At 31.7% G+C, this 17,162-nt stretch overlaps 2 protein-coding genes and 1 non-coding gene across 4 annotated transcripts in view; 1 reads left to right on the forward strand and 2 right to left on the reverse strand.

Moving 5' to 3' along the window:
* LOC145329492 (uncharacterized) overlaps window positions 1–9,236 on the forward strand; it is a 34,858-nt gene extending 25,622 nt beyond the window's left edge. The window contains exons 19-28 of the mRNA XM_080173679.1: window positions 4,569–4,682; window positions 4,940–5,059; window positions 5,150–5,306; window positions 5,367–5,451; window positions 5,605–5,660; window positions 5,762–5,854; window positions 6,019–6,107; window positions 7,556–7,628; window positions 8,659–8,717; window positions 9,127–9,236. Of these exons, the coding sequence (XP_080029805.1) occupies window positions 4,569–4,682; window positions 4,940–5,059; window positions 5,150–5,306; window positions 5,367–5,451; window positions 5,605–5,660; window positions 5,762–5,854; window positions 6,019–6,107; window positions 7,556–7,628; window positions 8,659–8,717; window positions 9,127–9,227 (947 nt within the window). The 3' untranslated portion in view covers window positions 9,228–9,236. The remainder of the gene's footprint in view (window positions 1–4,568; window positions 4,683–4,939; window positions 5,060–5,149; window positions 5,307–5,366; window positions 5,452–5,604; window positions 5,661–5,761; window positions 5,855–6,018; window positions 6,108–7,555; window positions 7,629–8,658; window positions 8,718–9,126) is intronic.
* On the reverse strand, window positions 2,807–2,878 carry TRNAT-UGU (transfer RNA threonine (anticodon UGU)). Its single transcript has one exon. It is a non-coding gene; the product is annotated as a tRNA-Thr (tRNA).
* Window positions 9,237–14,537: 5,301 nt separating the features above from the next.
* The window catches only part of LOC145329496 (eukaryotic elongation factor 2 kinase-like), a 37,955-nt gene continuing 35,330 nt past the window's right edge, over window positions 14,538–17,162 (reverse strand). For both annotated transcript variants that reach the window (XM_080173685.1, XM_080173684.1), the window contains 4 exons: window positions 17,041–17,157; window positions 16,794–16,915; window positions 15,988–16,068; window positions 14,538–15,082 (listed from right to left, as the gene is read on the reverse strand). In XM_080173685.1, coding sequence (XP_080029811.1) covers window positions 15,037–15,082; window positions 15,988–16,068; window positions 16,794–16,915; window positions 17,041–17,157 — 366 coding nt within the window. In that variant the 3' untranslated portion in view covers window positions 14,538–15,036. The remainder of the gene's footprint in view (window positions 15,083–15,987; window positions 16,069–16,793; window positions 16,916–17,040; window positions 17,158–17,162) is intronic.

Below are 17,162 nucleotides of genomic sequence, written 5' to 3' on the forward strand. Positions count from 1 at the left end.
TTTTTATTGAACTACCTGCCTGAAAGTTTTATGGTAATGAGTTATGCCTGTTTATGAGCCAAGGAAATCCTCCTTCTCCAACTTTACATGTTGCACACCTGCCATAGCAGCAGTAGTAACCATTTAATGTCTTCAATTATAACGCAGTGTCTGGCCGAGATTCGAACCTATTACCTCTCTGATGACAAGCAGATGCGCTTCTTGTTGAACCTTGGATAATTAAGGGGAACCAATTCAATCCAATTTAAGTGACATCTATCCAGCAACCAACTACCTGCCAGAAAGTCCTATGGTACTGAGTTACGCCTGTTTACGAGCCAAGGAAATCCTCATACTCTAACTTTACATGTTGCATACCTGGCATAGCTGCAGTAGGAACCATTTAACGTCTTCAGATTTCATGCAGTGTCTGGCCAAGATTCGAACCTATTACCTCCATGATGACAAGCAGATGCGCTACATGTTAAGCCATGGTACGCAGGTTAAATTTGTCTTAAAAATAAACGTCTTTAAAATGCTTATCATATGTACACTTGCAATAAATGTATTTGTCATAAAAACTTACCTCTTATGAAAAAAGTTTTTTTTACAAAAGTGCTTTTTATTACAATTATTCATGGGTATAATTTTTATGACTAACTTTTTATGTCACATAATCTTAATGACAATGTAATTATGAAGTTATTACAAAAAATACTAAACAATAGGTACTGGAAAAAGAAGAACTGAATTAAAATAATTTTTTGGGGGGTAGGGTGATTTTTATTGGGTGGGGAAGGCCGGGGCGAGTAAATCCCATTTTTAATTTTGGGGTGATGTTTAATTTTTTTTCTAAGGCAATTTTTTTCTGGTAGTGTGATGGTACCCTCCCCCAAAATAGTTGTAAACCTTCCCAGTACCTATAAGAAACTACCCTGAATAGGAGCACCATATCGGTTTAGTAGTTAGCGAGATCCTGTAGTACAAACATATAGACAGACAAACAAACAGACATCATAATACTTAATGATCTAAAAATAAGACAAATTTTCATTTTGAAATATTGGAGCTCTGATAGCTTTTTGGTACGGTAACAGCTTTGAACCATCTATCATCCGGGTTCGAATCCCAGAAGAAAAAAAAATTTGGGGGGATGAAGGGTGACTTTTATTATTTTTTTTATGGGAAAATAGGGGGGAGTTTGGTTGAGCACCCACCAGTTTTAATTTTAGTTTTTTAAAAAATTCAAAAACTTGGAAAAGGCAATTTAAAAAGTTTTCATTAGTTCAGTAGTTATCGAATTCTTAATCTACAGACAAAATAACTCTCCATACTTTATACAAGGTTTTAGAAATAATCATATGTAATTCTTGGTGGAATTGAACAGAAAACCTTTCTTACACATTATGGTGCACTAACCCTTAGAACATAGGTGTAAAGCAATTTTATATTAAAATTTAGTTAATAATATTACAAATAAAGTAAGTTTACCTAGAACAAATCTCCTCTAATCTTTTTTTACACATTATATCCACCCTCCTTTTAAAATTTTTTTTCAACTTGAGAGGAAAATAACTAAATATAAATGAGAGGAAACAAAAATTATTGTCCATTGTCCCAATGTCCATAGCAGAATAAAAACTTTAATCACATTCAATTGGTGGAATTGAACCAAGAACCTTTCCAACACAAGACTGCCACACTAACCCCTAGTCCAAAGGTGACAGAAATTTTGAAGAAAAATTTAGGTCTAAATATCACAATTTAATAGATTATTGGGTGGTAAATTTCATAGGTATAACTCTTATGTACATACTTTTAAAACCTGTTTTAATATCTAATGAGTTAATGGTTAAAGGATACTAGTGGCTGCGCCCCTAAAACCTCTAGGAATACTTAAGGGAAGCAAAAATAATTTATTTTGAGGGTCATCTTTTTTTGGGAGGGAAAAGATACATTTCCCCAAAAAAAATTTTAAACTTTCCCTGGATCAATAAGAAGCTTCACATTACCACTTTATATAATAGAATATGTGGATATATTAAAAAAAAGAAAATTTGTTAATAAAATTATGGACCTCATTTATTGGCCAGTTCATTTATATATCCCATAAGAGGGGAGAGATGGATTAAAGAAGGTGTATGGGGGTTATTGTTATTTTAGCCAGCTGAGATTATTTCTTTATCAGAGTACATGAAAATATGGACAACATCAAAGTAATAATATATCGATTCATGTATTGCTTATAAATTCAGAAATTGTATAACATAATGATAAAGATAAAGAAACATTTTTTTTTATAATAATTGCAGTTTCGAAAATAAAATCAATTTTAGTAAGCATCTTTGTAAAATAAACAAAATCGGATGATATATGATAATCATTTAACTATTTCAATCTATCGAGTACATAAAGATTATGTAGATTTTTTTGCATATTATACAGGACAATTTATTGCATTTTAAAGACCTTTTTTTAACCAACTTTAAAAAGTAAAATACATCGCTGTTTAAATTTTTTTTGTTAGAAAACATATTAGGATAATTTGTGTTCAAAATAAACACACACACACACCCTCCCCCCTCCCCAAATCTTAATTTAATTATTTTCATTAATTTAAAAATACTATGAAAAATGAAATATGTATAAATCTTTTTTTTTGCATAACTTTTTCAGTGTCTCTCATCAACCACAAAGTATTAAATACATTTAAAATTGAAGAAATATCTAAGTAGGAGAAGCTTGATTATATAGAACAAGTAGTGCGTACCTAAACGGAAAAATAATAGAGAAGCTACTATATAACTTGAGTATCACAAAAAGTGATTGCCCCCTGTGAGGTTTGAACTCACGGTCCCTAGTTTACAAGACGAGTGCTCTACCATTGAGCTAAATAGGCCAATTGTACAAGAAAAAAAATTAAGATAATACAAATTCATAGTGAATATTAAGTAAATTCTGAAAAATTTGTATCTTTTAAAAACAATAAAATTAGGCAAACGTCAGTAGGGCAGTTACCCTATAAATAGTATTCAATAATATTCATAAGTATCAACGTTCAAAAACATATTGCTCCTGGTGAAATTCGAACTTATAACCCCGGCATAACAGTGTAGAAGAACCGTGCGCTAACTGATTGCACCACTGGAGCTCTTACATTACAGGTTCAATTTTTTTGTAGTTGTTCGAGATGGTAGTTTCTATGTTGTAATTTAAAAAAAAACTTAAGATAAAATTTTTATAAAAGAATATAAAAAAATTTAAAAGTATAACATTTAAAAAAAATATTTTTGGGCGATGGAAATGTCTGACCCCCACCCCAAAATTAGCTCAAAACCATCCAATGTCAATATATATATAACTAGCGGCTACGCCCCTAGAGGCCTCTAGGGGGCACTTGAGGAAGAGAGAGAGTCAAATTTAATAACCCAATTTCTTATTTTAAATTTTTAAAGAAAAGTAAAAAAAAAATTTTTTGGGGGGGGGGAATTTTTTTTTTTAGGGGGGGGGGGGGGCGTCCCCCCTCATTTTTAATTTTAGTTTAAAAAATTTAAAAATTTTTTTCTTTTTTTGAGGGGGGGGGGATTTTTAATTTTTTTGGGGGGTTGGGGGTGTCCCACCCCCAAAAAAATAGTTATAAACCTTCCCAGGACCTATGAGAAGCTACCCTGTTAAGGAGAACCCGATCGGTTCAGCGGTTAGAGAGATCCTTCGGTACAGACACACAGATACATAGACACACAGACATCCTGTTACTTTAGTAAAAGGATTCCTGAGAAGGACAACATTGTCAGTTCAGTGGTTGCTGAGATCTTAAGCTTCAGACAGACAAAATTAAATGAAAATTAAGCCCCGCGGCTGAATTGACGGCTGAGGCTTGTACTAATTTAGCACCTGCGGCTGCGGCTGGGGCTTACAATATCTCAGCCGCGCGGCTGTGTCAAAGCTGCGGCTGAATTTAAAAAATTAAGCTGCGGCTGAGGCTGCGGCTTACAAATATCAAGCCGCGCGGCTGCGGCTGCGGCATAATCATAACTTTGCAGCTGCGGCTGAGGCTTTCTTGAAGCCGCGCGGCTGAGTGCGGCTGCGGCTTCAAATTATTAACAGCCGTGCGGCTGAGTGTGGCTGAGGCTTCCCCAACTATAAGCCGCGCGGCTGATTGCGGCTGAGGCTTAGAGGGGCGTTGGCTGAATGAGGCTTAGTGCGGCTGAGGCTTAATGTGGCTGAATTGGAGTTTTGTGGCTGAGGCTTACAGTGGCTGAGGCTTACAGTGGCTGAATGCGGCTGAGGCTTACAGTGGCTTATGTTTTCTTTAAGCCGCGCGGCTGCGACTAAGGCTGAGGCTTATTGGGTGGCTGAGGAAGCCGCGCGGCTGATTTTGAGGCTTCTCGTAAGCCGCGCGGCTGATGGTGGCTGAGGCTGAGGCTGCGGCTGCGGCTTCCGAACCCTGGGTAGAATGCAATATATATTTTTCTTATATTTGGCAAATATGCAAAGCCAATTTGCTTTCTTCTTTAAAAGAACTTCAACAAAAAATCGCGAATAAATGTGATAAAATAAATATAAAAGTGTTTCTTAAATATGTTAAGGAAATGCTGATGCTTTTATTAAAGAATTATTGAGAACATTTGATACAGATGGAAATGGTTTCCTTAATTTCAAAGAATTTCTTATAGCTATGGATATTTCAAAATGTGATTCAGGTAAATAAATTCTGTACATTGCACTAAATTAGATATTTTTGTGTGTTAATACCTTAAAGTAATTGGAATAACCGGTCAATACTATGTATGGAAGCTTTGTTTTGTACCTGTTGGGAAGGTGGGAGAACCAATTTACAACTCAAATCAATTTATTCCTCTTTTTCATTCTAAACAATAACTAAATGTAGAGGCGTTACCACTAGAAAGTTTACATTTATAGTTATAATACCTAACTTATCTTTTTGCTTGGAAAAAAGATGAAGCCAGACTTGATTGGGCTTTTAAGCTGTATGATGTTGATAATGATGGTACTATTGACACGGAGAATATTGCTGCTATTATGAGAACTCTGGATGCTATGGAAGGATTATCAAAAGGTTGATTAATAAAAATTTAATAAAGTTTCATTTATTAATTAAGTAATATAAATTTTAGAAATTATTTAGTTAATATCTTTATTATTAAAGCAAGAACTACAGATCAAAATATTGATGAGATAGCAAACACTGATAAAAAAGTTTTACAACCAGTAGAAGAAAGAGCAAAAGATTTATTTGCAGAATTAGATATTCTAGCTAAGGGAACCTTGACAAAACAACAATTTATAGATGCATTTATAAAAAGGTAAACACTCGATTTGATAAATTAAACATGATGAATACTCAACATCTTTAAATCTTATAGGCAATCAATTTTGAAAACTTTGGATGACAAAGAGCAGGCTAAAAGATTTTACTATCTTTTACTTAGCGGCAAACCAATTCAAAAGGTAAAATCTAATCATATTATAAGGAACATTCTAAGCTAAACTTCTTTTAAATATCCTTCATCTGGTGATCACCAAATGCATTTCTTAAAATTCTACTTAATAATTGTTTTCTATTTCATAATCTTAATTTTTAATTGCAATTAAATATATTAGGTTTGCCAATTAGAGTCTGAAATTCTATTTAATGAAACTCTAGAATTTATACTCATGTAAGTTTCCTGTTTTAGTTTTGATAAATTAATAGATTTTCGATTTTTCTACATTCTTCATATGTTTGAACATCATAAAAACTAAATTTGAAAATATTTAGAAACTTTGGATTGTTGAATATTCTAAAACCAGAAGGGGTATTAGAAGATGTATTTCATAAAGTTGTTGACAATAAAGAAACATTATTTGTATGGTAATTTTTTTTTTCTAATTTTTTAGGTTTATGTCTGATTAAGAATATTTTTTTAAAAAATAGGTCAATATTTTCATACTGAAAAGTTCAAAAATTATATATACTTTTACAAAGCTTAAAAAAATATGAAGTTTTTAAAATAATATATAATCTTTTTTATTTAGTTTTAAGACAAGAGAAATTAGAAATATTGTGTGGTCAAAGAAAAGATCAGCATCAAAAAATGGAATCATTACCGAAGAATGGCTGACAGGTAACAGCATTAAAGATTTATAAAAATATATTATTGTTGAGAAAGTTTTACTGTACATGAAAGTAATGCTTAACATCTCAAACAAAAAGACAAAATATTTTAATCTAAAGAAAGCCATGCCTTAGATTTTTTAAAATGCTTCAAAATATTCTTTGAAATTACTCTGAAACTTGTTAAAATACAAGCGTCCTGAAATAAAGTCACTTATCTTTTAGTTGAAGTTTTATAATAACTTTTGCTATGTCAATTGTCAATACATGCAGAATTTTTTAAAAAGAAACCGAGCTAATATTGCTGGATCTAATTCTACAAGAATCAAAGTTTATTGAAAATAATTGCTAAAATTGAAATATATCTTCACTAGCGGCTTCGCCCCTAGCCTCTAGGGGCTTTGCCCCAAGAGATGATAAAAAAAGATAAGGTGAAATTCGTTAAAAAAAAATAAGATATCTCCTACAAATCCTACAAATAGGATATCACCTACAAAAAAAAGGACCAAGGATATCTCCTACAAAAAAAAAATGGGGGGGATTTTTTTTGTTTTTGGGGGGGGGTTGGGGGTGTCCCCCAAGAAAAAAGCCTAAAACCACCACAGGACCAGTAGGTATATTCCCTGAAGAGTAGAATCCGGATGGACGGACGGACAGACATCAAGCTACTTTGTATTATAGATGTCTTGAATAGTGTATTTTTATTAGAAATAGGTTGAAAAACATATCTAAACAAGGATGACAACATCCATAAGTAGCGAAGCTCAAAAATTATGATTGTATATCAGGAAAAAAATACTATAAAGCAGTGTCATATAATAAATATTAATATTGGTAAAATAGGGAAATCATCACACCTTTAAAATCACGCAACCTTATAATCATGAAAACTTTAAAATCTAGGAATCGATCTAGCACCGTAATTAATAGACAAATCTTAGTGAAACTTGATGGAAATGTGTAGAACATGAGCATACTCAATCCCTAATAATTTCAACCGTCAATCCGGAATAAGAATTGAGAAAACCATGAAAACCTAAAAAATCTAGGAATCGATCTAGCACCCCAATTAAAATATTAATAAAACTTGGTGAAAATATGTAGAATATAAAATTAATTAATTCCTAAAAATTTCAGCCCTTTATCTTGAAAAGGAGTTGAGAAAATCACGAAAACGTAAAAATCTAGGAATCGATCTAACACCCCAAATAACAAACATACGGAGCAAACAATTATATATTAGATGGGCATATATAATGGAAATCTTCACTAAAAATTTCAGCTGTTTATCTTGAATAGGAGCCGAGAAAATCACATTTCCCCCAATTCATTAATTACGGACGGACGGACATTGTGAATTATAGAGTAGTTTCGCTACTAAAAACTTTAAAATATAGAAACCATTTGAGAAAAATTTCCTTCTTAAGTCAAACCTAACCAGTTTACAATTATTTTCAGACCATAGAAAGAAATTATTAAGTGCTGCCAAAGTTTTGGAATCCCAGGGGTTATTAGAATCTTGCTACTCAAGGTAAAGTTATATTTAAGTATTTTTTATTAGAGAAGCTACTCTATAGTTTAAACTACTATCAATGAGGAGCAAAATTAAGTATAACATATCGGTAGCAGTCGGACTGCTTTCATGCAACTTTTTAGACGCTTTTATTTTTTTACAACTGATTTTCTTGGCTCCTATCCTTATAATAAAGTAAAAGGATGTTTGTCTGTCTGTCTGTTTGTTGTACCGAAGAATCTCGCTAACCACTGAACTGATCTAGTTCTCCTTAACAGGGTCTCATAGGCCCCCCCCCACAATTTTTTTATAACTAAATTTAAAATTAGGGGGACACCCCCCCAAAAAAAAAATTTCCTCCCCCAAATTTGTTTTTAAAAATTGGGTTGTCAAATTCGACTCTCCCCTCCTCAAGTGCCTCTAGGGGCGTAGCCGTTAGTAATAAATATAAAGCTGAAACTTCTTGTCAACATTCCCATCAGTATGGAGCATAATCAAGTAAAAAACATTAGTAGTCGGACTGCTTTTAAGCAGCTTTTATTTTTCAAAACTGAATTTCTCGGCTCATGTAAAAGATAAAAGGCTGAAACTTCTTGTCAACATTCCCATAAATATGGAGCATAACTAGTCCGTAGTTGTCGGACTGCTTTTAAACAGCTTTTTAGCCGCTTATATCTTTAACAACTGATTTTCTTTGCTCCTAAAACAGAAAGAAAGCTGAAACTTCTTGTCAACATTCCTATCAATATGGAGAATAATAAAGTATAAAAATCCGTAGCGGTCTGACTGCTTTTAAGCAGCTTTTTAGCCGCTTTTATTTTTCAAACCTAATTTTCTCGGCTCTTATAAAAGATAGAATTCTGAAACTTTTTCTAAACATTCCCATCAATATTGAGCATATTTAGGTATGAAACATTTGTTTTCTTGGACCAAAAAATACTTTCATGCAGCAACATTTGGCTCTCATTGCGCCCTATTTTCATTTTACCACCCCAATTTTCAAAATATAATTAACCATTATATTTAAAATGAAAGACATTTTTTTCAGAAACTGTAATATATTTGTTGTCTACACAATCGGAGCAGAAATTTACAATGTAAAACTAGGTGATGATTTTAGAATATAATCCCCAGAATATATATTTGAAAAAAGACCGAATTCGTCACCCAATGGTGCAATGAAATGTAGATAAAATATATAAAATTCGAAATTATTCTTATTCAATCATATAGATATATTATCACAAACATAAACATAAATTTCATATCTAATTATCAAATTTAAAGAAAAATGAAAATAAATACAGAAAAAAAAACTTAAAAGCAAATGTGTATTCATGTCATAAGTAAATGCCAAGATATGGGCACATTTTGTCAAGAATGAATATATTTTTACAACAAACAAAAAAATAGTTTTAAAACTTCAAAATGTATCAACATTAAAAAACTCACAACATAGAAAATCGAAATGTTATATAACACACTTTGCATATTAAAATCAATGAATGTATTTCAGACGAAGTGGAAGACCTAGACAAAATTAAAGACGAGATTAAACGATCAAATTTTGTTCATCAGTATTTATTTCCTTGTTCAGAATTTGAAAATAAAGATTAAAGAAAATAATCATTATTCAATATAAATTTATAAAATATTTTCGTTTAAAAACAAGATCCATTCTGTTGTTTATCGCCAGGTTCGAATCTAGTTCTAGCTTTGCATTCTTTTAAAGCTTGAATTAATACTCCTTTCCTATATCTTTTCATTTTATATGAATTTCTTTAAGATATATTTTTTCAATTATATGATATTCATTTTTTTTCTATTTGATATAATCTTCATTGAATTTTGTTATGATGAATTAAAGTAGAATTGTCGTTTATGTATGCACAAACTCACGCAGAATTACGTAATTACTTTACATGAAATTGTTTGTACTTAAAGGGCGAATATAGGTTCGATATGATATGAGCTTATATCAAAGGTGCAATTCCATAGATTATAAATAACTTAAAAATATTGACATATTCAATTGTATAAGTCTGTTTATAGCTTAAAACCCGTCATTCTCGAAGAAAATATTTTGTAATTAGTGTGGTTCCCTAAGAACTCAAACACCCTAGCATCACACAAGGCTTCGTGGCAAGGTTGAATTAAAAAGCTTTTGTTAAATGATAGTCGTAATAACGTGGAAACCAATTAATCAGGGGTAAATATACCCTCCTTCTACCTTCATAAAGTAAATTATTTAAAAGTTAAAAAAAAACATCAAATAATGTAAAAAGTAAAAAAAAATAATCGTAAAAAAATTTTCTTGGAGGAAGAATGATTTCAAATCCCTGTTTTTTGTGGCCGTGTGTGTGTGTGTTGAAAATGCGTACACAAGGGTTGTTTATATCATCATGAATTAATCAAAGATCTCTGTACAGAAAATAAACTTTAAGACGTATTATTTACCCTGTCAATACTCCTGACGCCCTTCTACGCAAATTATTTTTATGCTTTTTAAAAAATTAAATAAACTAGTATATAATCTAAAATAATAAACATTTAAATTATCTTTTAAGGTGCGTGCCAATGTAATAGTCAATCAAACTTAAGCAAAATAGTCAAAAAAAAGTCTTGTAAAGGGCTAAAATAAACGATTTTGTCTGCAATCTCATTTATTATATGTTCAATTGAAACAGAAAATTGCAAAATCTACTTAAGGATTTTTTTGAATTTTTAAATTTGGCATAGATATTCTAAAAGTATGTAATGGCACCTTTGATATAAGCTCATATCATATCGAACCTATATTCGCCCTTTAATTCAAAATTAATTATCATGGTATCTAATAAAGTTTGGGTACATTGGGAATAGATTAAAGGACATCTTTTGTTGATATGTTGGGAAATCGATGACAACTTCCATGAAGAAGAGGAAGAAGGGAAGAACAGACATGTAAAAATTTGTTAAATTATTAAGAAAAGTTAAACAAACGGCCAAACAGTAATTTTTTTTATGGGAAGATATTTTCCCTTTACCCCCGCCCCTTACATCCTTTGCTTTTTACCTTTTCTAGTGCAAAGAAAAACACATCTTCCATAAAAAAAATGTATTAACTGTCATACAATTTCCGACGGACGAAAAAAAAACAATTCCCTTGTAAAAAATTAATATCATAGTATTTTGAAAATTTCAAGAAAAAGAAAAAAGGACTGACGCTGGCTAAAATTATAATTTTGGGTTTTGGAGATTTTTGAGGGTAGTACTCCTCTAAATCTTTTTTTATGTATAGTTAGAATCAATTACATTTCTCCAATACTTTGGCATGGTTAACCCTTCCCTCCCCCGCCCATTGTACAACTTTAGAAATTTCTATCCTTACATTTACCCTAAGCCGTACAGACAGACTGTTGGACGGACAGGAGGACGGGTGGATAAAGTGAGTTATAGAGTAACTTCGCTACAAGAAATATGTTTGTAACTAAATTAAAAGATTATAATCTTTGTAAACCAATTCATTAAAAAAAACATGAATATCAAAATATAATATGTATAATGCTCCGTCATGGATGCTAAGCTATGTATCAATTGTTTTGCTAAAGTCAAGGTGAATTGAATGAATTTGGAAGAATATAGAATATGCTTTATTTATGTTATTGAATTCATGAAAATAGACACAATTTTTTAGTTCCTTCACTTGTTGAATGTCCAACGTGAGTCTTTCCAGACGGTTGTTGAAATGAAATTAAGGGGAAGTGGTCAACAAGGCAACTTAAGGGAAAACCATCTTTTCATCCATGAATATCATTATCAAATTTATCTATATACAAAGTAGTACAACAAATGTTTTATACTTATATATGCTCCATAATGATCTAAATCTTAAGATGAATTTCAGTGATCTGTCTGAACAGTTGAAAAATTTATGTCTCTAACATATGATATATATAACGGATTGTGCGAATCAATCATAGAGCAGCTTTTTGCTCATAAAAATAGTAAACTTAAAAAACAAGATCCAATATCACATGTAGGGGCAAAGCCTCCAGAGGCTAGTATAAAAAGCAGTTAAATAGATTAACTAGACACAATGTCATTTATTATTTACAATGTGTAAAAAAGCCAAAGAAAATATGAAATTTCAAACAAGTAAAAAGTTAATCTTAAAAAATTGTAAAAACACAAGAGCTCTACTTTGTTTTGCGCTTAAAATAATATCTTTAAACTTTCGGAAAAAAAACATCATATATGTATATTGAAATAAAAATTATTAACATCTACTTAGACATAAAAATTACTGATTATTAATTAATACTTTAAGAATTCGAAAAAATTGGCTGTAAACTTGCATTTAGAAGCCGGCTGCCGAATTCTTAAAATATACTATTTAATTCAACACAACATACAAAACAACTAATGGGCTAACAATAAGAATATAATGCTTATGATACATGTTAGTTTATCATCAAAAGTATAAAAAAAATAATGGACAAGCAAATGGACAAAGTACATTATGAACTAAATGATCAGATTTTTTTGAAAATAAGAAAGAAGGACATAACAATAAAAGATATTCATAATGTCAGAAAATCACAAAAACTTATAAAAGACTATAGATAGAAAAACTTAAATCTATACAGGACAAAATATGTAGACAAGCCGGTTTGCGTCCATTATCTGTTTGCAACTGATATGTCTCTACATATTTTTTTGGCGACAAAACAGAATACAGATGTGGTTTCACATTGTCACATTGCATTGTTTTGAAATTTTATCTGCTTCAAATTCCACACATTACTTTTGTTTATTTCCCCAAGAGAATTGAAATGATGGAAAATGTGTAGTGTGTGTGTAATGTATATGGCTATGCATGATCATATTATTTTACATAAAAATTTACACAGAATATAAATTTATTTTATTGCTCTAGGGAAATTATATATTTTATTATTTGTGTTGAGATTTATGTAAAAATTTAAGGGATCTTCTGTTTTACTTCGACAGCAGTTTGGCCATGTATAAAATACATAGTTCATAATGAGTTCTTTGCACTATTCCAGTTAAGGGTGTGAAGCTGACCCCAATCTTGAACCTCTATCCCCACCATCTTTTGGATACCCTTTTCATGATTTAGACACCCCAGATATATTTTATATACCTATAAGAAAAGGAACTAGAGCAGAGTAGGCACCGCAGGGGTTATCTCAGATAAGACAATGTTAAGTTCTACTGGGAAGCCATGCATGGTTAAAGTACGGCAGGTATAGGCTCTGCAGTGGTTTACCCCATGCAAGCTGTTAGGCTAGTTAACAGAAAGCCCTACAGGGTTTTCTAAAATACAGAGTTTTTTTACTTCAGAAAAAAGGTTTGTATAAAAAAGATTCAAAATTGAGAAGAAAAAAATTTAAAATTGAAAAAAAAAATCAAAATTGAAAAAAAATTTAAAATTGAAGAAAAAAATTTGGGGACTCCTGTGTTTGTCCACCCCGACGTTTGTCCCAAAAATCCTGCGTTTGTCCACTCCGACGTTTGTCCCACTCCTGCGTTTGTCCCACTCAAACGTTTGGGACTCCTGCGTTTGTCCACTCCAATGTTTTTCCATTCCTACGTTTGGCGTGAAACCGTTATTTAAAATTTCTTTGTCATTAGCCTTTTTGGAGCTTTGCCCTTACAGGATAAGGAAGTTTTCAATCTTTTTGAATTTGATAAAACAAAGTTTAAAAGAAGAAAAGAAATTTAAAAAGAAGAAAATAATTGAAAATATAAAGAAGATACAAAAAAGTCTAAAAAAATATAAAAAATTATAAATATATATAAAAACATAAAAAACATTAAAATTAGAAAAAAAATATGAAAATTCTTTTTGGGGGGGGAAATTTTCATTTTTTTCGGGGTTGGGGGTGTCCCACCCCCCAAGAAAATAGCTTAAAACCACCACAGGACCAATCGGTTCAGTGGTTACCGAGATCTTAAGCTTCAGACGGTCGGACGGACAGACAGACATCATTCTACTTTGAATTAAAGACTAGCGGCTTTGCCCCTAGTCTCTAGGGGCTTTGTCTCATGAGTTTTAAAAAAATAAAAGATAAAAAAAATTTCGGGTGCTGCGAACGATACTCCCTCCCAAGAAAATAGCTTAAAACTACCACAGGACCAATAGATATATACCCTGAAGAGTAGAATCCGATCAATTCTGCGGTTACCGAGATCTTAAGCTTCACACGTACAGACAGACATCAAGCTACTTAGTATTATTGACTAGCGGCTTCGCCCCTAGCCTCTAGGGGCAAAGCCTCTAGAGGTGATAAAAAAAAATTAAGGCAAACTTCGTGAAAGGATTAGGGAAATCTTCAGCAAAACAAAAAGGAGGGAGAATTTTTTGTTTTTCGGGGGGTTTGGGGTGTCCCACTACCCAGGAAAATAGCCAAAAACCACCACAGGACCAGTAGGTATATTCCCTGAAGAGTAGAATCCGATCGGTTCAGTGGTTGCCGAGATCTTAAGCTTCAGACGGACGGACAGACATCAAGCTACTTTGTATTATAGATATCAATATTTTCTCTCGTTACATTTTTACATACTAGCGACTACGCCCTTAGGGGCACATGAGGAGGGAGTTGAATTAAATAACCAATTTTTATTTTAGATTTAAAAAGAAAAGAAATTTTTCGGGAGGAGAGTGGACTCAACTACCCCCAATAATAATTTAGTTGAATTTTTTTTTTTTGGGGAGAGGGGGAATTTTATTCTAGGGGCGATTTCTTTTAGAAGGTTGGTGGTACCCTCTCTCAAATTAGTTATTAACCTTACCAGAAACTATGCGAAGCTACCCTGTAAAGGAGAACCATAACGGTTCAGCAGTTTGCGAGATCCTTCAATACAGACAGACAAACATTATGTTACTTTACTATAAGTCCTTGTCAAAAAATACATTATTGAAAAAAAAAGTTTTATTATTACATTTTATTTAAATATATCTATTAACATTATAACAATTCAAATAAATAAAAACACTAAACCTTGATAAATGTAATTTCAGTATAACTGGGAGGGGAACATTTGCCACTTTCGCGTTATCAGTGTTGTGTGGGCTTCCCCCCCCCCCCTTCACAAAAAAAAGTACTTTGAAAGCGTTAAAAAGCTCCTTAATTCAAAAACTCAAGCAACAAATTAAAAAAACAGTGCAGTTAATTAAAATAATTATCACAACTGTTTGTGATAAAAACCTGATTTCTAGTACATGTAAGCAAAGTCATCAGTTAAATAACACACAAAAACAATAACAAAATAATTCTAATAATAAGTACAAAAATTCACTCAATTAAAAATTATGTTTTAACAGGCAAACTTAATTAATATTTATGATTTTTTGGCATAAACAAATATTTTTATTATAAATAATTAACTATTTACAATGACAATTAGCTTGAAAATGGTTTCAATCTTGACAGTAAGCCCATGCCTCTTCAGCTAACATGTAATACCTGAAATAAAAACGATATGATATAACATACCTATGGACGAAGAAGGGGTAAGGTATAATGTGGATATATTTCTACCTTTAATAAACTAACGTATTTTCTATCCGTTTACCCCTGAAAAATGTATGGTCTATCGAGCTAGGGCAGAAAACTCATATACAGCTATGTTGCTTATTTAGTAAGTTTATATCACTGTTTAAGCCGATTTGGTATCAGACTGTACAAATCTCAGTAAACATTGAAGAATTACTTATAGCTACCTACACCCCTGTTCACGTCACACTAGAATAGGATAATATAATATTTTTATAAGAATGTATAATGCGTAATAAACAATTCCCGAAAAATGCAACACAGTGCAGTGGGGCAAAATATATTTACAGGCTTCAAAATTCGTCAAATGCTATTTATGGTCAAATTGACAATAATATACTTTTAAAAAGGTTCACTTTATTGGTTCTAGGAAAAGGTAGAGAACAAAAAAAAGGAGGAAACCATTTCTTACAGGTTCTACGGGGAGATAACAATAAAATGGGGAAGTGAGTGAAGACTTTTTAAGTAAGGGAGGGCAGGGGGTTCTGGGTCCTTTTAGTATTTTGAACCTAAGTTTTTAAAGGTATAAATAAAATTTTTGTTTAGCAGTCCTCTCCCATTCTTCTAGCTCTTCTACAGCCAGAGTTAGAGTTAGAATGGACAAGGTGTTACAGAAAGAAATGGTTACAAATGGACGTACGAGCTAACTTTTTGATGACCATCATTTTTTATTTCTTACAATTATTTATCCCTGGACATTATATAAAGTAGTCATTTAGAAAACTCATTTCCGGATTTTTTTAGAATCCCGGCTAAAATCTTCTATTTGCTCCACTCTGCATTATTATCATCATATTATTAATGCTTTTAATTACCTGTTAGCAAGTTTTCCTTTCATATCTTCCAAAGCAGATTCTGCTGCTTCGTTGTATAATTCCCCAGCTCTTAATGGATCTCTGAAAGATGAAGAGAGTGTTTGCTAAGTTTATGTAAATTTTTGACTTAACAGGATAAAAAACTTAAATCCGCACCGCCCTAAAATTGTGCAGTTTGGCTCCTAAAACTATTTAAAAAGTGTACCTAGAGATATTTTCTTAATATAAACTAAACCATAGGGAAGGGAAGGGACAATTGACAACTAATTCAATTTTAGCATCCAATGATAATTTCCTTAAAAAAAACAGATTTATCTAGAAATTTTAAAGTGTAGGTAAATCTTATCAAAATTAAAATTGTGTTTTGTATTTTAATCAATTATGTATCTTAGGTATTTTCTGTAATTAATCAATATATTTTACCTCTAAAATTCGTTTACCTCCCATTTCCTATTTTCAATTTACACCAAATGATATTTGGGTTCTACAGGTGTTACTTTTATAAGTATTACAATTAGAGTTTCTCTCTTAGGTAGATTGTCATAAGAACAAAAACCCCATTTTTTGGACCCAACTTAAATAAACTTATTATGAAATTTGTTATTATTGTCTGATAATATTTGATTTGTTTATATTCAGTCTGCTTTGAGAACACTTTTAGAGGCTTTCTATGTGCTAGTATCCAAAGACTTTGAAATTAAAGTTGCATTAGTTTTAGTGGCCAAAGTCAAATACAGACAAATAATGAATTTTAGATACATTGTTCGATTTTTTCTTATTCTACTTATTACTAAAATAAAACATACTTTGGTACATCCTCTCCTCCATGAACCAATATCTCAGCAATTCTAGCTTGAACAAGATAAGGCTGTTCGCAGTTAAGATCAAGAGCCTTCTTGTACCAACGAACTGCTTCACTTAATGAGGCCTAAAAAATAATTGAACCATTTCATGAAATATTTTAATTAATTAAGAATTATTAAAAAAGAAAGATATCTAGGAAAAATATTACTTTATGTACAATGATTTGTTTAAACCATTAATTTGTATTACCTTCCTATCAGACCCAAGATTAAGACCAGTGTCATAAGCCTTTGCAAGGTAAAGAACAGAATTCACATCTCCAGCATTTGCTGCACGAGTTAGATAGTCCAATCCAATATCTTCCATCTAAA

This window comes from Acartia tonsa, chromosome 10, assembly GCF_053477335.1.
Source record: "Acartia tonsa isolate MP-2025a chromosome 10, ASM5347733v1, whole genome shotgun sequence".
NCBI classification, from domain to species: Eukaryota; Metazoa; Arthropoda; class Copepoda; order Calanoida; family Acartiidae; genus Acartia; species Acartia tonsa.